The sequence below is a fragment of the Cetorhinus maximus genome, chromosome 11, assembly GCF_964194155.1.
Source record: "Cetorhinus maximus chromosome 11, sCetMax3.hap1.1, whole genome shotgun sequence".
In the NCBI taxonomy this organism is placed as follows: domain Eukaryota; kingdom Metazoa; phylum Chordata; class Chondrichthyes; order Lamniformes; family Cetorhinidae; genus Cetorhinus; species Cetorhinus maximus.
Window position 1 is genome coordinate 85147271 of NC_135889.1, and position 22770 is coordinate 85170040.

At 48.3% G+C, this 22770-nt stretch overlaps 1 protein-coding gene across 4 annotated transcripts in view; it reads right to left on the reverse strand.

Annotated features, from left to right (window-relative positions):
- The window catches only part of cfap221 (cilia and flagella associated protein 221), a 192100-nt gene that overhangs the window by 63121 nt on the left and 106209 nt on the right, over positions 1-22770 (reverse strand). For all 4 annotated transcript variants that reach the window (XM_078552370.1, XM_078552368.1, XM_078552369.1 and 1 more), the window contains 2 exons: positions 15345-15434; positions 3110-3205 (listed from right to left, as the gene is read on the reverse strand). In XM_078552370.1, the coding sequence (XP_078408496.1) occupies positions 3110-3205; positions 15345-15434 (186 nt within the window). The remainder of the gene's footprint in view (positions 1-3109; positions 3206-15344; positions 15435-22770) is intronic.

Consider the following 22770-nt stretch of genomic DNA (forward strand, 5'->3'; position numbering starts at 1 on the left):
GACATGTCCTTAAATATTTTTTATACCTTTATTCAATGCTTTATAAGTGAAAGTAATTAGGTGCCTCAGAGAGATTTCTGTGCTCTTTCGTGCCTATGCGTGAAAGAATGCACTCCCCTACTCAGCTCCCCCCCCCACCCCCGCCCGCACAGGGAGTACTCAGTGCTTCCAGGCGTGCGTCACTCTAGGCGGGCCTTAATTGGCCCGTCCACGTAAAATGACGGCGCCCAGCCGATCGGCTGTGGGTGCGCCCACGCCCACCCATGCACAACATCTCCGATGGGGAGAAAATTCTCCCCAAGAAGTTTCAATAGACTCTGGAGTGTCAGAAGTCATTTGATAGTTTGAAAACTGTATTAACTACGACACCAGTTTTGGCAGCATCCAATTATGCCAAGCAATTCAAGTTGGCCTGGTGTCTGTTTAAGTCTATGGGTTATTGTTGCCTTGGGGAAGATTACCTGGGATCATTAATTTAGGGATTTGTTTAATAGTTATTATGATAGTGATTTATAGACATGTATCTGTATTTAATACCTTGTTAAACTAATAAATGTTTAATTTAGTTTATATAAAAAACTTCTGGAGGTTTGGTGCTTTCATGTCTGAATTCAGAGATGCATCTCAAACATACCAATTGAAAATATAGGTTATGACAGTTATTTAAAGTTTCCCTCTGGGATTTTAAATGACTCAGCCTTTACCAACTGCTGTGTCATAACACGTGTTCACCTGGACATTCCAACCCCCTCCTAATACTTCCTACACGCTTACTCCCTCCTGCCCCCATATTCCCTCCCACCTCCGGACACCTTCCCCCCTCCAAACTCCCTCCCTTACACCTTTCTCCCCCCTTACATTTACCTCCCACTTGCAACATTCTCGCCAGTTACGCCCTCCTTCTCCCCATACTTCCTCCTCCCCCGTATTCCCTCCTCTACCCAAACACCCTCCATCTCCCCCACCCTCCTAACTTCACCCCCTGACACCTTCACCCTCCCCCTACTCCAACCTCACCTCCCCCTCCCGGTGCACATTCCTCTCCCACTCACATGTAGACCTTCCTCACCCACAGTCCATCCACTTCGCTGATCATCTGTACCAGCCCAAGGTGAAGCCCATGAAGTTCCGTACATCTCGGAGACCATGGAAGATGGTGCGAGCCCATGGTGAAGTCTGTGAAGATCCGAAGCCTCAGCGAAGTTTAAGCTGCTGCATGGAGACTTCCCATCTTCCGAGAGCTGCTTCACAGTGGAGCCAAGTGCATGAGGATCCACCCAGGATACTATGCATGTGTTTCTCCAAGGTCTGGTTGCAGTAGGGCTCCAGCATCTTCTGCTCCTCGGATGTCTGTGATCTTAGCAAGGCCCTAAAGACAAGTCCCGACTTCTGCATGTCACGCTTGCCCAGACGTGTTCTGGGCTGGCGTGTTTTCCCAGTGGTGTAATGGTAAATTGGGCATGGAGGGACGATTCCGGTCAGGCCTTACTTTGCAGTCCATTAGCGGAATGCAAATCAGCACGCCGGCCTCCAGTAGGATTCCCGATCCACTATGGCGGACACCATCGGATGATCCTGCTGTGGTTTCACCACGGCGTGAAACCGGTTTCTGCCCCTCCTGCCCGCCATGACACCCGCCACCAACAGGAACGGAAAATTCTGGCCAAAGTCTCCAGAATAAAAAGTCCACCAGTAGGAACAGAGGAACATAGGACTTAGGAGTAGGACTAGGCCATTTGGCCCTTTGATCCTGCTCCGCCATTTGATAAGATCATGGCTCATCTGGTTGCGGTCTCAACTCCACCTTGTGCCTGACCCAATAACAGCACCAATGCATGGCAGTACCTTGCATATGCACATAGTTATGGGTTAACACTAAACTGCCTATGTTTAACCATACAAGTCTCCAGACCTCTTCGTGAAACATAAAACAATCTTTATAACACTTGACTCCATTGTCTATCAAAAAATCCAACTCAGCCTTGAATAAATTCAATGATCCAGCCTCCACTGCTTCCTGGGAAGAGAATTCCACAGGTTAAGAAAAAAAATGATCATCTCCGCTTAAAAGGGAGATCTCATATTCTTATACTGTGTACCCTAGTTCACATTTTCCTCACAAGAGGAAATATTCTCCCGCTATCCACCCTATTAAGTCCCCTCAGGATCTTATATTTGATGCAATATGATCACCTCTCGTTCTTTTAAACTCCAATGGACATAGGCCCAACTGTTCAACCTTTCTTCACAAGATAAGCCTTTCGTCCCTGGAATGAATCGAGCGAACCTTCGCTGAACTCCTTCTAATGCAACTCTTTTTCAAATAAGTAGGTCAAAACTGTACACTGTATTCCAAATATGATCTCATCAAGACCCTGTACAACAGCAATAAAACTTTCCTACTTTTATATTCGATTCCTCTCGTAATAAATTTATCCTGCAGGCAACTGGATATTCCAGGCATTTTTGGTACACAAATAACCTTTGCAAAGGCTGAATAATGCATTACAATATTGTAACTTTTGTAATTGTTACCAGCATTTTTACTTACTCATGTGGCCAATTACTACATCGTATTAAATTTACCCTTTAATCCTTACAAGCAATCTGTCATTGGAAGAAAATCACTCATAAACAGCCCTAACGAGCTGCTCATAGGCAATTTCCACATCTCCAGTGGACTCCAAAGCTGGAGCTCAACATGGGTCATGAAGTCACCCATTTTACGTAAATAAATGACCCAACAACAACAGATGGGACCAGCACACTAATAGATTGCACTGATTGCTTGTTCAGAGCCTCAGTTGAAAAACCTACCCTCCTGTGGACTATAGGTCCTACTGTCTGGATCACATAAGGTCAACTATGTTTCTTTAAGAAACAATTAAAGCTATCCTTGTAATTGCTAGAAATTGTTATATCCTCAGAGGTCCTGCATTATTATAACTACCCAGCTGTGGCCATAAAGCCAGCCAGCAATAGAAAAAATAATAAGAAAAAAATACAATATAATTCATCAGCACCTTTTAATTAGAACATCACTCTCTTGTTTTGTGAGAAAAGCTAATACAGAATTTATTAATTGATGTATTTGGATATAATTTTGTACCTTTCGTCCAGCTTGCTGAAAGAGTTTGAGAGCCTTATGACGAACTTCCCAAGGATCATTAGAATAAAGGTCAAATCTTGGCGTGCAGCTTGGAAACTAGAAGCCATAAAACAGGAAGTCAGATAATATATTTAGCCACTTTCATTGCTGATGACTGTAACCAAGTCGATTCTTCTGTGAAATTTAATTTATATACCATAATCCTACGAGAGCATTGTTCCATGACCTTAGTTTAATTAACATTGAAGGTGATGATTAAGGTAATTCTCTGCAAAACTTGATTCAGTATTTTTGCAAAGTATCTTCATAATATATAAATAATTACTACATAGAAGTTAATTTTAATAAAGCTATTAAATATATATATATATATTTATATATAAATGAAATAAATATACCATGTTATTTTTTTTTTCTTTTTTAACCTGCACAATAAACATTATTTTCAACAGAACACAGGATGTGCACAAAATTACTAAGGGTTGGGGGACTTCAATGTCCACCATCAAAGGTTGCTTAGCAGCACAATTACAGACCAAGCTAGCCAAATCCTGACGAACACATCTGCCAGACTGGGCCTGCGACAGGTGGTGAGAGAACCAACACAAGGATAAAACTACCTGACCACAATCTCACCAATCTGCCTGTTACGGATGCATCTGTCCATGACAATATTGGTAACGGTAACCATCGCACAGCCCTCATTCGTGTTGTCTGGCATCACCATTGTGCTCAATGATATAGATTCAGAACAGATATAGCAGCTCAAAACTGAGTCATCAACAACAGAAGAATTGTATTCTACCACAATTTGTAAGTTCATGGTGTTATGATCCCCATAAGAGACCAATAACTTTTAAAAAGAGATTTTAATTCCCAGTGACTGATTCAAAGGATCACACAACTAGATTTTACGTTTTAAAACTTTTACTGTAACAAACAAAAATAAACATCAACTAAACAATATCTAGTAAGCAAAGAAAACACTAGACTACAGAAAAAAACACCCCCTTTAGTTCCCAACAGAGCTGATAATCGCACACTTTGTTTATACATTACACTACACTCTTTATAAAATTGTAGTCATTACAGGAACCAATCCAAAGTTACTCCCAGCTTTCAACAGGCTTGTTTCTCCCTATTTTGCTGAGCCGTAATGTTCAGTGTTCATCAAAAGTAATTCCCCTCAGTCTTCTGAGAATCCTCAAACCCACTTTCAGCAACAAGGCCGACTCCAATGACTCCTTCTCCCGGCCACATCAGAGCAAATTTTCCAAAGCCCTTAAATCACGATAGGTTCTGTCTCTTCTACCAGAGAATGAGCTCCCACTAGCATTCTGCCTGGTGTCTAACAGAGAACAGCCTTTTCCCCTGCTTAAAATGATAACTGCTGTTTCCCTGTCTCTCTCACTTCGGGAATCTCTCTATTTCTCTGTTCAGGTTCTCTGAATCAGTTTGCATGAGGTCTTAGAGTTTCAAATCGCCTGGAAATGATAGTTCACTTTACTACCGGTAGCTTCAGTTTCTGTCACCTGTTGCAGCAAATCTGCTTTTCCATTTTGCATAGTTTGTACAGCTTTTCTATATCCTGTGTTAGAAAATTGCATTCATGGTGGCCTAGTTAACTTTGTCAAAAGCAACATTACCAGGGTCTATTGTCAGAAATTAGCACATTTCTTGGGGAACACCACTCGTGATAGACAATTGGAGAAGTTCCTTTTACCCCTACTGTCTGATTCCTATCTCACAATTACCAACCCAAGTCACAAGTTTAATTTCATGCACTTTCATTTTTGTTGAGAATTTTTTTAATGGTGAATCATCTCAAATGCCTTCTGTAAATCCATAAAGATAATTTCCATGGATACTCCACATGGAGAGATTATTCAATTAGATTAGCCAAACATGATCCGCCCTTACAACTCCATGAGGACTGTTATGGAGATTGGGTGACATACTTAATGGGCTGGATTTAACAGGTTGCCAAAGTCCCCGCACCACCTGCTCCTGTCCAGCTGGAAAACAAGTCCCACCTCAGAGAGCTGCAGGCCAGAAATTAGCACCTCCCCAGTATTGGCAGCACCAGTGGGAGCTGTGGCCACAGCCAGCACTGTACTTGGGCACAAGGACACATTCAGCAATGGACCTGGACTTCGTAAGGCTTTGGGGGTCTCACCAGGGCCATGCTGGCAGGTCATGGTGAGGGGCTGGGGGGCTGGGGTTTGAAAGGCCATGGTTAGGAGGAGAATCTGGAGAGGTAACACTTGGATGAGATCTTCTGCATCAAGGAGGGACCCACTGCTACCCCGCCTCCACCAGTTTATGCCAGGAAACCTTGGTCGCTTGGTGTGGGCCATTCCTGCTGTTGGTTAAATCTCGGTAGTGGTTGCTTACGTGGGCTTTAAATGTCCATTTAAGGGCCCGAATTGGCCCACTGATGCTGGTCTACATGATGTCATCCCCGCCTCTGGTAATATTGCGGTGAGGTAGGGGGCAGGCGCCCCCTGGGTTTAACATGCTCCCATCTTCAAATATGTCAGCAGGGAAACTTAAATCCAGCCTCATACAAATCAGGAGCAGGATTAGGCCACTTGGCCCCTTGAGCCTGCTTCACCATTCGATAAGGTCATGGCTGATCTAATTGTAACCTCAACTCAACTTTCCATCCTACCCCCGATAACCTTTCACTGCCTTGTTTAAAAAGGGCAGAATTTTCCCGTTGGCGTGTGGGGGCAGGCCCTACATGCACACGTGTAAAATGACGTGCAGTGACATCGGGTGAGCGTCCCGACGTCACCGCATGCCATCACGATATTTCGTTGGGCGGGCGCACGATGCTCTCTGACACGTGCCCGCCATTAATTAATGGGCCACTTAAGGCGCCTTGATTTCTATGGCGATTTTTCGGCGACTGTGCGATCTTCGAGTCGGCGCATGGGCGCAACGAGCAGGCGGTCAGGACACATTTGTATAAACCTCATCCAGGTGCGGGATAAGAGGACTCAGTGGGGTCACGAGTGTGCTCTGTCAAATATTGATGTTTCAAAGTTACTGACACTTGCCTGTGTGATCAGCAATACTTCAAAACGCATACCAGCTGCTTGGTCTAAGCTCACAACCTTCAGGTTAGCACTCTGCAGTGAGGAATCTTTTTTGGGCCTGCATGTTTCAGGAAGCCTTTCCATAACCTGGAAATGGGAGCTGAACTCTCCACTGGAGGCACCTCCTCTGAGGAGGAAGGGAGGGCTAGAAGGGGGAGGAAGCCAGAAGTGCAGATGCAGCCTCCAGGGGGCTCACCTTTGGGAGGTCATGCGCAGGCACAAGGGGTGCAGGGCCAAGAGGTAGTCCAAGGCAGAAGGAGCCACAGAAGATGCCATTATCCTCCTGCCAGGGTATACAGGCGACAAAGCAGCTACTTCAATCTGTCTGAGGTGCAGTGCCAAAGGAGGCTCCGTCTCTCAAGGGGGACAGTCAACTATATCTGTCAGATGATTGGGCCTGAGATCTCCGCAAACTGTGTGTGCGGACACCCCATGCCAATGGCTCCAAAGGTCACAGCTGCCCTCAACTTCTATGCCTCTGGCTCCTTCCAGGGCTCGGTGGGTGACCTTTGCAGTGTCTCCCAATCAGCTGTCCACACTTGTGTCAAGCAGGTTACAGACGCTCTGTTCAGGCGTGCATTGACCTTCATCCTCTACCGTTGGGACCAGGCAAGTTAGACATAGCGAGCCAGAGGCTTCGCGGCCATTGCTGGCTTCCCCTGCGTCCAGGGTGCAATAGACTGTACACATGTGGCCATCAAGGCGCCAGCAGGTGAGCCCGGTGCCTTCGTCAACAGGAAGGTCTTCCACTCTATGAACGTGCAGATAGTGTGTGATCACAGGATGCTGATTCTTCAAGCCTGTACAAGGTACCCAGGCATATAGGCACGATGCCTATATCCTCAGACACTCCCAGGTGCCGGGGCTCTTCAGTGCTCCATCCCAGCTGGATGGATGGTTGCTGGGTGACAAGGGCTATCCCCTCAGAAGGTGGCTCTTGACGCCTCTCCGCCATCCAAGAACAGAAGTCGTCCCCTGGTCAGTGGAGCCTGTACTAGTCCCGCCTGGGAGGGAACTGCCAGTTCCACAGCACGCATCTCCCCAGATGTTGCAGCCTCACCAGATGATACAGTCATTGGCAGAGGGGCGGAGGAGCTGCCGCCCTCATCCGGACTGCCCTGAGAGGAGCCCGCAGAGACAACAGGCAGCTGCTGGGCCGACGTGAGGTCGCTTCGAACCTCCCTGCTCACCGTGGATGGATGTGCACCGAGCTGGAAACTTGGTGCCCAGACCATCTCTCACATTGGCACTGACCAGTTGAGGTCAGTGCCGATGTGATGGCTTGCTGGTCTGAGCGCATCCCCAGGAAGCCCTGATGGGTCTCCTGGAGGAGCCTCTCCATGAGACTCGCCACTCTCTTCATTGAGGATGCATGGCATTCGGACATGAAGCTCATTGCTTCAGTGATAGTCTGCGTGGACTCCTCCACCACGGACACCAAGCCAAGCATAGGCTCATGAATCTCCCATAGCAAGGGGGCACAAGCACCTTCCATAGCAAAGAGGCAAAAGCAGGTGGAGCGCAGAGGGCAGCAGATCAATTGGTGCCACGCCACCTTGAATCTCCCCTCCCAGCATGTCATCACCTTGATTTTGACATGTCCTGGAGTTCCAGCACTGTGCCTAGGTGCAGCTCCTCCAGGTTGCTCCCAAAACAGTAATGTAGGTCTCAGTGTGCCACTTGCTGCGGAGGCAGAACCCATCTCTTCACCACCCAGTGAAGGACACATGCCGTCAATGATTCAATGCAGTCATTACACTCAGACTTGGGGGGCGGGGGCGGCACTAGGGAGCAAAGCCTACCTGCTGGGTTAAGTGACCAATGCCAACATTGTCCTCACCCTTCCTGAGCGCAACAGGTCATTGAAGCGCTTGCGACACTGGACCCAGGTGCGCCGCACCACATCGTGGGAGCTCACCACCTCTGCCACCTCCTCCCAGGCCCGTTTGGTCATGTGAGGGGGCCTCCTCCTCCCGTTCTGGGGAACCAGGACCTCCAGCCGTGCTGCCACCTCCTCAAGGAGGGCAGCAAGGCAATCATCAGAAAAATGAGGGGCACCGTGCCCCCCTGCCCTACCCTCCTGCCTGGCCTGCTCACCAGCAGCGCTCTGGGAATCCCTTCCACAGGCCATAATTTGTAGCCTTGGAAAGGCTGCAGCAACGTTTTAAAACAGGTCGCCGGGTTGCCATTGGACCCGGCGGTCTTTGCAGACCCGCCGCTGCCCGCCCATTCCCGCTGTCTTCGAGAGCCGCGATTCATGCTGGGTGGGCCTTAATTGGGCTGCCTGCGTAAAATGGTGGCGCGGACCCAATCGGGGGCGGTGATCGGGACCACGCCCACTCCACCCTCATGCCAGCCAGAAAATTCAGCCCCAAGAATCTATCTAGCTCTGACTTAAAAATATTCAAAGACTCTGCTTCCACCTCCTTTTGAGGAAGAGAGTTCCAATGACTCACAACCCTCTGAAAGAAAATAAATCTCCTCAGCTCTGTATTAAATGGTTGACCCCTTATTTTTAAACAGTGACCCCTAGTTATAGATTCTCTCACAAAAGGAAACATCCTCTCCACATCCACCCTGTCAAGACCCCTCAGGATCTTAAAAATTTTAATGAAGTTGCCTCTTACTCTTCTAAACTCCAGTGCATATAAGCCTAGCCTGTCTAACCTTTCCTCACAAGACAGCCCAACCATACCAGTGAAGCCCAACGCAAACTGGAGGAACAGCACCTCATCTTCCGACTAGGCACTTTACAGCCTTCCGGGCTGAATATTGAATTCAACAACTTTAGATCTTAAACTCCCCCTCCCCCCATCCCCACCCCGTCTCTTCCCCCCCCCCTCCCCACCCCCCCGCTTTTTTTTCAATAATTTATATAGATTCTTCTTTCCCCACCTACTTCCATTATTTTTAAATCTAAAACTAAAACCTTGTTAGTCTTTTCCACCCCACCCCCACTAGAGCTGTACTTTGAGTGTCCTGTCTTCCATTCTTAATTAGCACTTTTCTTAGACAAATATCACCACCTTCAACACCTCTTTGATCCTTTTGTCTGTGACATCTTTTGATTATCTGCTCCTATCACGGCTTGCTTATCTCCACAATCACCACACCCTCAACTTCTCTCTTCCCCCCCGCCCCCCCCACCTTAAACCAGCTTATATTTCACCCCTCTCCTAACTATGCTTCAGTTCTGCCGAAGGGCCGTGAAGGCTCGAAACGTTAACTGATTTCTTCTCCACCGATGCTGCCAGACCTGCTGAGTTTTTCCAGGTAATTCTGTTTTTGTTTTGGATTTCCAGCATCCGCAGTAGCTTTTAGCTTTTTGTTTTCATCCCAGATATTATCTAGTTATATTAGTCATATTCTCTGTGGTCTTTTGGAACATGCTTTACTTGACTTTGGAAGGCAGAGAAATATTTCCCAAAATCCTTTTCCCCCAAAGTGGCCCAGGGTTTCATTAATCATTTTCTTTTGCTTCTGCCAGGTGATTAGGTGGCTGCTGATGGATGGGATTATTTGGGTTGATGAAACCTAACTGCAGAATTAATTAATTAACAAAAATGATAAAAAGTCATTGACCTAAAAAAAAAAAATTGGGCAGAATCTTGTCAACTTAGTTCCTTTTTGGACCATTTTTGGGTTTGGAACCTCACCCCTCAACGTGTGCGCTTTGTGCTTGCTCCTTACCAGAGCAAAGCAACTCACAGCCCATCCCCGGGTTCCCTGACCAATTAGAGGTGGATGCAAGATGGCACACTGATTCTGTCAAAGGAAGGATTTCTAATTAAAGAGAAGACAGCATGTTTCAAAGAAGCTCACCAACGCTTAGATTTTTCAGGCTGCAGGAACTACAGGATGCGGACGAGGCCACAGCTGAGGAAAAGGCAGCTGGTGCTATTGCTGGTGTTGCTCCTTTTGCACCTGTTGGCCATGGTCTGATGTTGGCTCATGTGGAGCTGCTCCCCTTCCGTTATGATGGATGGCAGCAGGGAAGTGCAGCATTAGACAGGTGAAGTGCCTTCCAAGCTGCTGACAATTACCTGTCAAGCAGTAAAAGCACTATCTGGGAAAAGGAATGCTTTGAACAGCGGTCGCAATGGTCTTGGCTGGAGCTATTCAGTTCAACTGATCAAAGTCTTCAAAGCTTGTCAGTTGCGCTGAAGAAGCTCTTCCTGCTGGGCACTCACGTCAGTGACCATGGTGTGTTGCTAACAGTCGGGAAACAGATTTCATGGATGGGAAATTCAGGATTCAGTGTTAAAACAGCTAAGGGCAGAATTTTCCCGTTGGTGTGAGGGGGCAGGTCCCGCACGCACGCGCGTAAAATGACGTGTGGTGACGTCGGGTGAGCGTCCCGACATCACCACACGTCATTTTACGCACGTGCGTCCTGACGTCGCCACGCGCCATCATAATATTTGGTTGGGTGGGCGCACGATGATCTCCGATGCGCATCTGCCATTAATTAATGGGCCACTTAAGGTCCTTGAGGCACAAACCAATGGTGATTTTTCAGCGCCCGTGAAATCTTCAGGTTGGCGCACGGGCGCAACAGACAGGTGGGTGGGACACATTTGTATAAACCTCATCCATGGTCGGGATAAGAGGGCTCAGTCACGAGTGTGCTCTGTCAAATATTGATTTGTTAAAGTTACTGACACTTGCCTGTGTGATCTGCAATTATTCAAAACGCATTTGAGCTGCTTGGTCTGGGCTCACAACCTTCAGATCAGCACTCTGCAGTGATGAGTCTTTTTTGGGCCTGCATGTTTCAGGAAGCCTGCCCTTAGCCTGGGAATGGGAGCTGAACTGTCCACTGGAGGCACCTCCACTGAGGAGGGCGGGCTAGAAGGGGGAGGATGCCAGGAGTGCACATTCAGCCTCCAGGGGAGCCACCTTTGGGAGTCCAGGCTCAGGCACAAGGGGAGCAGGGCCAAGAGGTAGTTCAAGGCGGAAGGGGCCGCAGAGGACGCCACTATCCTGCTGCCAGCGAAGCAGCAACCTCAATATGTCTGAGGTGCAGTGCCAAAGGAGGCTCCGTCTCTCAAGGGAGACAGTCAACAATATCTGTCAGATGATTGGGCCTGAGATATCTCTTAACTGTGTGGGTGGACACCCAATGCCAGTGGCTCTAAAGGTCACAGCTGCCCTCAACTTTTATGCCTCTGGCTCCTTCCAGGGCTCAGTGGGTGATCTTTGCGGTATCTCCCAATCAGCTGTCCACACTTGTGTCAAGCAGGTTACAGATGCTCTGTTCAGATGTGCATTGACATTCATCCTCTACCATTGGGACCAGGCAAGCCAGGCACAGCGAGCCAAAGGCTTTGCGGCCATTGCTGGCTTCCCCCGCATCCTGGGCGCAATAGACTGTACACATGTGGCCATCAAGGCGCCAGCAGGTGAGCCCGGTGCCTTCATCAACAGGAAGGGCTTCCACTCCATGAACGTGCAGATAGTGTGTGATCACAGGATGCTGATTCTACAAGTCTGTGCAAGGTACTCAGGCAGCTCCCACAACACCTACATCCTGAGACACTCCCAGGTGCCGGGGCTCTTCAGTGCTCTGGCTCGGCTTGATGGATGGCTGCTGGGTGACAAGGGCTATCCCCTCAGAAGGTGGCTCATGACGCCTCTCCGCCATCCAAGAAAAGAAGCTGAGCAGTGGTACAATAGGAGCCACACCTCCACAAGGGCTGTGGTGGAGAGAACCATTGGTCTTCTCAGATGCACTTCCAATGCCTGGACCGCTCAGGGGGCGCACTCCAGTACCCCCCAGATCGTGTCTCGGTGATAGTGGTAGGATGTTGCGCTCTCCACAATCTTGCGCTGGAAAATGGGGATGCTGTGGACGATGAAGACGTAGACGCATTGGCTGAGGCTGCACACGATGAGTCCAGCAGTGAGTCAGAGGATGAGCACGCACAGGGAAATGCTGAGGGGGTAGACGCTGACCCGGGCATACTCCAGGGAGGCAGAACACCCAGGAGGATTTGATCCAACGAACCATCAGCTAGCACAGCACATATGGACCTCCAGGACAAACCTGCTCCATATTCGAGACCAAATTGCAAAATCTGCCTGGTTCGGAACATTAACTTGTTAATAAAGCTGAGTGTCCCACAAAGCACTCGTTACATTATTGGAAACCATCCATCTGCAGAACAAAAGAGGCAACCTCTGCCATGGTGACATGTCTGAATTTATTATTGCAACCAAAGAAACTTAATGAAACAAAATGAAAAAGGTGTTAAAAATCACACCAAGTCTTAAAATCCTCATTGCGGGCCAACACCAAAGCACCAGTGATAAACCTGTGGTGTGCCTAAGGCGCCTTATGTTTACGTTTTCGGGTGCTATGTCTTAGTGCTGACCCCTTGTTGGGAGTGGCATCTGAGACAGCCTGCTGACTCTGCTGTCCTGTTGGCCTTGATGACTTTGGTGGTCATTCTCTGGCCAATGGAGCCTGTGCTGGCCCCACCTGGGAGGGAGTGGCCAGTTCCACAGCTGGCATTTCCCCAGTCGTCGCAGCCTCATCGGATGCAACGGTCACTGGCAGAGGGGCGGAGGAGCTGCCGCCCTCAGCCGGAGCACCCTGAGAGGAGCCCACAGAGACGACAGGCAGCTGCTGCGCCGACGTGAGGTCGCTTCAGACCTCCCTGCTCACTGTGGATGGATGGGCACCGAGCTGGGAAACTTGGTGCCCAGACCATTGTCCACACTGGGTCTGATTAGCTGAGGTCAATGCCAATGTGAGCGCTTGCTGGTCCGAGCGCATCCCCAGGAAGCCTTGATGGGTCTCCTGGAGGAGCTTCTCCACGAGAGTCACCACTCTTTCCAAGGAGGACGCATGGCGCTCGGACATGAGGCTCATTGCTTCAACGATAGTCTGGGTAGACTCCTCCACCATGCACACCAAGCCAAGCATAGCCTCATGTATCTCCTCCAGATGCTCCCGCACACCCGGCAGCATTTCCTGCACTTGCTGCGTCGCGGGCCGCTCCAAAGGCACATCATCAGGCACTGACTGAGCATGTGCCTGGTCCCTTGCAGTCCTCCGATTTATGGCGCCATGGGCACTCTCTATCTCTGCCAGCTCCTCCAGCAACTGTGAAGTGCCCTCACTGCTGTGCCCTGGGATATTAGCCGATGTTCTAATTCCCACCTAGGTGCTAGTATCTGTGCTGCTGCCTGCCTGGCAGAGATGATGTGATGCTGGTGAGACTTCAGGGCCCTCAGGTGTGAGAGGGGGCCTCTGCTGCTCCTCCTCCCGGCTCTGCTCCGCTGATGCTGAAAGGAAGAACAAAGACATTGGATCAGTTAACGTGGAGACAATGTCAATGTGTATCCCTGTCCCCCGGATCATTAAGCGCTCATCCTTCCATAAGAAATGGTCGAGCCATGTTGCAAACTTCAATCACCGAACATTCAGCACTGCCAGGGCTGCTGGGAGAACAATGGTGACCTCACTGCTGGGCAAACATACCTGCCCGTGGCACCCCAGCCTCATCAACACCGGTGGACCTGGGTGCATGGCGCCTCTCCAAATCTAGGGCCTCCTGCTTGAAGCGGCTTGAGAATCGCTAACTGTGCAGGCCCACTACCAGTCTTCACCCGCTCAGCGGAATTATGTGCATTCTTCAACTGAAAAGGAGAGAAGAGCATTGATTAATGCTACTTGTACCTGGATTCTCTTCGTGGACGGCCCACTTCAACCAGTGTGGGACATTGCAGGGCTCCAGTGTCTCCTCACCCCGCTGCTGCCGGGCCTGTCTCGTTGCCCCCCCCCCACCCCCGGCCAAATGCTGCCTACATCACATTAGGCACCACATGGTCTAACCTTCCATAGTAAGGAGGCACAAGCACGTGGAGCAGAGAGGACAGCAGATCGATTGTTGCCACGCCACTTTGAATCTCCTCTCCCAGCATGTCATCACCCTGACTTTGACATGTCCTGGAGTTCCAGCTCTGTGCCTCAGTGCAGCTCCTCTAGGTTGCCCCCAGAACAGTAATGTGGGTCTCAGTGTACCACATGCTGCAGGGGCAGAACCCATCTCTTCACCACCCACTCAGGACGACCTCGGCATGAGGTCAATGATTCAATGCAGTCACTACAGTCAGCCCTTTAAAGGCTGCAGCAGCTTTTTAAAACAGGCCGCCGGGTCGCCATTGGACCCGACAGTCATTGCAGTCCCGCCGCCGCCCGCCCACTCCTGCTGTCCTTGGGAGTCGCGATTCACGCTGGGCGGGCCTTAATTGGCCAGCCCGCGTAAAACGGCAGTGATTGGGTCCATGCCCGCCCGCTCGAACTCCGCCCGCCACCCGCCACCCGCCCCCCCACCCCGTCCCACCAACAGCTAGAAAATTCTGCCCAATAATTGGCTTCTGAATGACCTCAACCACTTCTTAAATACTTAGTTGACAGATCAAAGAGGGTTCCCCACTCTCCCTCAATCTTGTCCTGGAGAAAACTAGCACAGGATTGAGGTCACATCAGGAACCCTACCTGACCTCGGTTTCTGGAACTTACTAATGCTGCTTGTCCCTAAATCTGCTACCAACGGCTTGGGAAAATTCCCACGATTCTGTTTCTCTCCCCAAAGGTGCTTGCCAGTCCTGCTGAATATTTCCAGCATTTTCAGTTTTATTTCAAATAAATACCTACTTTTTTTGAAAGCTTTCGTAATGTTAACATTCTAAGGCATCCATCTTGCCCGCATCCTTTCAGTTAAAAAGGCAAACATCTGCATGGATGTACTTTCTCTGCCAGCAAGTTCCACTATTTTTCTGTAAATTTTGATTTTCTCATAATCTACCACATTTTCTGACTAAATTGTTATCAAAGAATCTCTGTCTCTGCCTTTATAGGACCAGGAATCTAATTTCCACCATATTGTAATATTTAACCATGAGTATTGCCCTCTTTTATGATTGGTTTCTAATTTTTTTGCGGGGGGGGGGGGGGGGTTGTATTGATTTATTTAATGGAAATGTCGGATTGCATTCTTTTTTCCTCAAAACTGATTAACAATCTGCCCAAAATGTACTTCTGCTTACCAGTTGGGAAAAAAAAAACAAATAAAAAATATTGGGACATTTTTTATGATGTTTTTGTATGGGAAAACATAACTCACCTGATTAATGGTTCGCAGAACACGGTTGAATGAAGCCTCTGTTTTCTGTCTTTGACATTCTTTTTCTAGTAGGGGGCTATCTAGATACATCTATAAAGTAAAAACATTAATGATATTGTGCATGCCGGACATCCTAGGCCATGGAGAAACACATTTCAGATTAATTCTTAATGGAGCCATCACATGGATGCATAACGAAAACACAGTCAATTTTCTTTCTGTACTGACAGCGTCTACAAGTTTTCAAATTTAGCAACGTGGTCTAGTTATTCAGATACATTTTTCTATTTAGGATTGTCATGAAAGTATAACAATTTTCATAATATTTTTCTGGTTTATTATGAAATCTGTTTATGGGGTTAAGTATAGTTGGGGCTGTGTGTGATTTAATTACATTTGGAGTCAAGTAGACTGGAAGCTTTAATTCATCAAAAGAAGCTGGGTGCTTGACAAGCTAATGAGTATACACGGATGCTGGTTTAGCATGTAAGGTATAACGGAAATTTGCATTTTTATACAGATGAAGGGAGATTTGGATTACAAAGGCATTTTAGTCTGTTTACAACTAGCCAGATAAGCAAGGCTAAGGAATGTGTTTATTTTTCTCAAAGGTTACTGACAATAGTAGCAACATGAAAGTTTTTACATTGTGAGGAAGATACAGTTTCAAAGACATGAAACAGTAGAATTTACATATTAAAAGAGAGAAACATATTTAAGGAGAATTAGGCTATGTGTCAGGAGGAGGCCATGTGAGATCTAACAGAAGTGTGTGAAATAGCCTTAATGAAGCCTCTAGAATTTGTGCATAAGTCTGCTGTCTACCAAAACTGAAGCTGGAGCAAAGCCATTTGGAATTCCACTGTCCAGGGTATCGTGTTAATTTGCTGATCTGTTTAAAATCTAAAATCTATATTTGGACTGTTGCCTTAAAGGGGATGTAACTGAGAGTCACGTAAATTAGGAATTTTAGGAGATATTATAGTAGAAATTTGTAGTTTTATGCATGTGCTTGAAATCTTTGGTTAATAAATATTTCAATTAAATTTTTAAAAAAAATCTCTAAAAGTCTTGGTGGACTTATTACTTCTGAATTCAGTGTACGCATCTCGAAATAAATACAAATTGTAAAACAGCTGTCATAGTGCAACCAAGTTTCTTTCTTAGATTTGGTCTGCCTGGCACACATCATCTGCCACGTCATAATAGGGTCCTCAACATAACAGATACTCATATTGCCATATGAATACAGTAGGATATTAATCCGACAATTAAAAGGAATGCAACATCCTAGATCTAGTAGATATCATAAAATATGGTGGGAAAAGTTCTTACATATGCCACTGATAAAATTATAAACTTATTTATTTTAAAATGAAAGAAGATTCTTAATTCTTAATAGCACTTTGTAATGATGGCTTTGATACTGATTTACAATATTGTGTCTTCTAATGTTTACAATAACTGGACTTCTGTGTAAAGATCTCCAGTAATCTTGTTCACAAGCAGTTTATAAAATATCCTTGATTAGAGAAAAAAAACATTCTTTGCATTTTCCTTCCTTCACCTGAAAGCACTAACATGTGTTAGAGTATGGTTCTTCAGATACTAACAGCCCTATCTTACGCCAGTGATCATTCTTCATGTATGAACCAAGGACGTTGTCAGATTATTTTGCTATGGTTGAAGAATGAATCTGATCTTCCCTTCACACATCCACATGTACGTTTTCTTACAAGGGGTTACCTTTAACATTAGGAATCAGAATGTTGGCTACCTTTTCACTTACTATCCTGGAGGACCTAAAGTCAATTGTAGCACCACTGCTGTCAATACAGTTGAAATTACCTACTTCTATACAAACTAGGGATTGAATGCCAACATTTTTGATCATATGGTTTAGTACACTAATATATATCCCTAACAGTACTCTGGATCCACCTACACCACACAGACAGCAGCAATTCAAGAAGTTCACCAATACCTTCTCAATGACAATGAGGAATGGGCAATAAATGCTGGCCTTGCCAGTGACACACACATCCTATAAATGAACACACAAAAAAAGTACTCTCTGAGTTATCAGGATGCCTTTAGAAATTGAAATAAAAATATCCCAATATGGACCTACTGAGCAAGAACAGAGCCTGCTTCCTCCTGGATTGTGCCCCATGTGAAATAGGCAGATTCTGGCCCTGTTGTCCAGGATTCAAACACTTCTTCCACATGAGACAGTAATTTATTTATCTTTCCTCTATTTTAGTGTACTGTGCTGTCTGCTTACTGTGCAGCCTCCTCAAAAATCTATTTGGGGAGGATGCTTTGGGAAGTCAAATTCAAATTAAGTGATCATTTTGCTGGACACTTGTGTTCTGTCTAACTTACTTGTGGTTTGCCTTTTAATTTTCCCTTCATCCCCATTTTGGCCTCTCGATCATTTTTCCTTGTAGCGTTCCAAAGGTGCTCAACTCAAGCTTCATGAACAGTGATATGACTCATATCACTCCAATGCACCCTGCAAATCCCTGCTGTGAACACTGACTTCAATAATTTTAAGCTTTAGCTTTTTTTAAATTTTCAAACCTGTTTTAATTTCATATGGGTTCCCATCTCTTCCATCTTTTTGCATTTATCTCAGATCACTCACTCTTAATCATTCAGACATCCTTTGGTTCTTTAATGTCTGAATACTTCTATTACTGTACTTGATCCAGATGATATGTTCTATCATTCCGCAGAATAATGTAAAGTCCCATACTGTTGTCTAGGACACAAACATTCCTATGGGAGACAGCAATTTATATGCACTCCATTGAATATGGTATATTGTATTATCTGTCTTTCTCTGTGTATTGATGTCTGCTTGTTTTGTTTAAATATAAATGTTCCCCCTCTTTTTTTCTAATGGTATTAATAAACCTTACCCACTCTTATTTTTCAGTTTTTAGTAAGAAAACTTAAAAATCACACATTTTATAAAACATCTTTCAGAATGCCTTCCAGGACATCCAAAAGTGCCAAATTATAGCCAATGAAGCACTTTTGGTAGGGGCCAGTTAGCTTAGTTGGCTAGAACGTGGTGCAAATAGTGACAATGGCAAGGATTCAGTCCCTGCTCCAGCTGAGTCTTGGGGCCTGCCTCTTCTCTGCTTCGGAGGGATATCATGGCACATAGAAGTGTGGAAAGCCATGGGGCTGAATTTTCCCAGAATTGCGCTAAGTGCGGTAGTGGGTGGGTAAAATGGAGTCCTACCCACTGATGAAAATGGTGGGTTTTCACGCCTTATCTTCCCCAGCCCGCCTCATTATATATTCACTCACACAAAACATGCTGTTGCCATGGCGAGTGAGCTCTCATTCGCCCGCTTGCCATCACCCCGCTGTTGCATCACGTCGTCCGCCATCTTTAAAAGGCAGCCTCCAGCAAATTGCTCATCGCCACCAGCTCACCACCGCTGCCTGGGAGACATGGCCAGAAAAAGAAAAAAGACTGCATCCCCCCACTTCAACGACAGGTCTCTCGAGCAACTGCTGGATGTCGTGGAGGCCCGCTGGGATGTGCTCTACCCCTGCTGTGGACGCAGGATGGGTAGCAATGTCACCAACCTGGCTTGGGAGGCAGTGGCAGCGGTGGTCAGCACCAACACCCTTCAGAAGAGGACAGCCACCCAGTGCCACAAAAGAATGAATGATCTCCTCCGTTCCGCCTGGGTAAGTCACTCTTTTCATCACTCCCAGCTCACACACTCACAAATCCATCACACATCCACAGGGCTCTCACTCACTGCCATTCACCATTCACTCTTTCACACACACTGTCATTGTCCTCATACCAACCATGGGACCATTTACCACCCACACAGGCCAGGCATACTTATCATCAGGCTCGGCAGGCATCCTGATACACTCTCCCCATCTCTATCCATGCAGGACAAACTGGCTCACAACAGGAGGGAAAGGTCGCAGATAGCTTGGGGGATGCCGGAATTCAAAGTTCTCACAAAATTTTAAAACAGAGCCATCCAGCTGGCCAGCAATCACAAGGACTGGTCCTGTGCTGACGGTGAGTTCGATTCTGCTCTGCCAAGTGAGGATCCAGCCCTCCAGAGGACGCCCACCAAAGTCATCACAGACAGGGCGTCACAGTCAGCAGGCTGCCTCGGCCCCTGCTGTGGATGTCTGGGGAGCACCAAGACGTAGCGGCAGGGTTAGGACAGTTAAGGAGAATTAACTCTTTTGAGTCCAACCAAACTAAATTAACAAAATGAGGGACAAAATAAACGCAGCCCCTAAATTAGAGAGACTGCAAAACCAAAGACAAAATTTAAAGGAAACTTAAAAACATTAAACCAAAATGTGATTAAGGGGGTCAATAAACCACCCCAGTCCCCGCGGTGCCCACCGAGCACAGAAGGCCTCGACGGTGCCGGCAGACAGCGTATGCTCCCTCTCCAGGGACACCCGGGCACGAACGTAGCTGCGGAAGAGGGGCAGACAGTTGGGTCAGACGATCCCCTCGATTGCCCGCTGCCTGGACCTGTTAATGGCTAACTTGGCCAAGCCCAGGAGCAGGTTCACAAGGAGATCCTCCTCCCTCCCAGCCCCCCTCCGCACCGGGTGCAGTTAAGAAGAATTAATTGCACAGCCTGGGCACAGGCGTAAATCACTTGTACATAATGTTCACTATTGTCAATAAACTCCTAAGAGTGTCCCGCTGCCTATGGCTCCTTGTTCTGATGAGCAGTGTTCTTGTCACTCAGATATGAAACCTTTCTGCACAAGATAAAAGGCAGGTGTCTCAGTCCAGGGATTCTTCCCTGTGCTTTGTGCAGCCTTCAGGCCACAGTGATGGTCCAGCCTCACACTCCCTGGCAACATTAGTGATGTCTGCACCTCGGCATTGCTGCCAGAATGTAGTGGGCTGGCGCCACAGGGTTCTCTCATACTCTCTGTGTGCTCTCAGCACCTTTAAGGTGGGGCTGGCCCCCATCACACCAGCATCTGTAACCAGTGATGCTGTGCACCAGCTGCTGAAGAGCTCAGGTGCTGAAGGTGGACATAGCATCAGATGCATCTAAAGTTTTATGGTTGCATCTCTGAGATGGCCCTGATCATGGAGCGCAAGCAAGCTGCCCTCAACCAGACAGGAGTCAGACATTCTCAGAGGCTATGTGGAGATCTATGGAGTGTCCTCACTGCATGTTGTCATCATCCTCCTGTGATCGAGAGACTATTAGGGCTTCCACTGCATCTCCATGACAGGAGCATTCTCACAGAGGGTATTGGCGCTAAGATAAGCCAGACTGGAGTGAATCGTTCACAACTGTGATGTGAAGATCTACGGGGACACCTCACTGCATGTCGTCATCATCCTCCAGCTATGGCAGCTATGAGGGCCTTCCGAGTGCACCTGCCTTGTCTAGCCAGTGCGAGAGCCTCATCCCCGTTGTTGTCACCATCAATGACCCCCTCACCTTCAACCCCGTCAGTGTCCTCCTCATCGGAGGAGATGTGCAGCTCCTCCATCTCCTCTTCAGCCAGCTCCCCGCCCCGTTGCAGCAGCGCCAGGTTGTAAAGGGCGCAGCAGATGACGATGATGCGTGACACCTTCTGCGGGCTGTATTACAGGGCTCCACCAGACCGGTCCCGGCACTGGAACCACATCTTCAGCATCCCGATGGTCTGCTCCACCAAGTTGCGAGCATGAGCCTCATTATTGCATCGCTCTGCTGCAGTCTGAGGCCGCTGCATGGGTGTCACCAGCCATGGCCTTTGTCCCCAAGGAGCCAACCCTGCAGCCTCTGTGGACCCTGGGAGACTGCGAGTGACTCAGGATGTAGGTGTCGTGCACACTCCCTGGAAACCGTGCGCATACCTGCAGGATGTGTTTCTGGTGGTCGCATACCAGCTGCACGTTCAGTGAGTGGAAGCCCTTGCGGTTGATGAAGTCCACTGAGTGACGGAGACCTGAGCGCCATGTGAATACAGTCAATCGCACCCTGCACCTATGGGAATCCCGAGATCAGGGCGAATCCAATGGCCCTTGTATCCTGGCTGTCCTGGTCCTGGGCGAAATGCACAAAATTGCGTGCCATGGAGAAGATGGCATCCGTGACCTCATGGATGCATTTGTGGGTGGCGGATTGTGAAATCCCACAGAGGTCACCTGTGCAGCCCTGAAGGGAGCCACTGGCACAGAAATTGAGCGCCGCAGTCACTTTCACAGCCACTGGCAGTGGATGCCCTCCATGTCCCCTTGGCACCGAGTCCTGCATTAAGTGGCAGATGTGAGTCACCAGGTCCCTAACATGGACAGTCGTCGGTGACACTGGTTCTCAGGAATGGCAGGCGGCGTCTATAGGCCCTGGGTGTCGCTAGGCGCCGACCAGCCATGACTCACTGCCGCTCCTGGGCAGCGAGTGCGGGAGCCCCTGCTGCCCCTTCTTCATGAGGTTGCTGCTCCTGCCTTTGCATGGCCAGGAGCCTCAGTCGCTCTCTCCTCCATCACATCCATGATCCTGATGTGGTTCTCCAGCAGCATGAAAGAGAGAGAGAGAGGTGTGGTATCATGGCTGTACTTAGCACCTTTACTGACCCTGTGTGACTGCCCCTTAATGCTTCCCAGAGAGTGCTGGTCACCCTTCGGATAGCCAGAGATGGGTGCGCTGCATGATTGCGACATGGGGGAGATTGCTCTTAACTGGGATGCTGAGATTGCAAGGGGCTATGAGCGCCTCCAGCAGTGACTGCTACATGGCCAGCGTTGGCGAGGAGATTGTACAACATGTGCAGTCCAACTGCTCTGCAGTCCAATGAAGTGGCGGTGGACTCGAAGCCTGTGCCGGTGTAGGGGGGTAAGATATGGAGCACTTGGTGGCCCTTTGGTGCCTCCGCAATGCTTGCATGGGCGGGCAGGCTAGGAGCCCGACCCCAATCATATCACTGTGGCTTTGTCTAATCTGTCTTACTTGCAGAGGCATGGTCATTTTATACAGGTGTCCCTACTGAGTGGCCATTTCGCTTGCTTATCCTGCCCCCACCTCGATTGCCCGTGCGTGGGATGCAGCGCGAGGGCAGCACTTGACCTCCCCACCCCCTCAGCAGTCGTCTCCGAGGCTGGCCAGCACTTGCCCCAGGTCACCCCCTGCCCCTCAGCAGTTGCCTCCGAGGCTGGCCAGAGCTTGCCCCCAGACACTCCCACCCCTCAGAGGTCACCTCTGGGGCTGGGCATCAGTTTCCCCCGCCCCCCCCCGGTGCCCCTGAGGCCTGTAAACAATAGGCGAGCTGTGGTGAACACTGCTGCTCACTCACCTCAGTTCCCCAAAGTGAAGGCCGCCAAGTGCAAATCACCTGCGTGCTGTTGTGAAACACGTCGGTGTGCTTTCCCACCGATGTGGACGGACGATACGGCGGGGTTCCAAGAGCC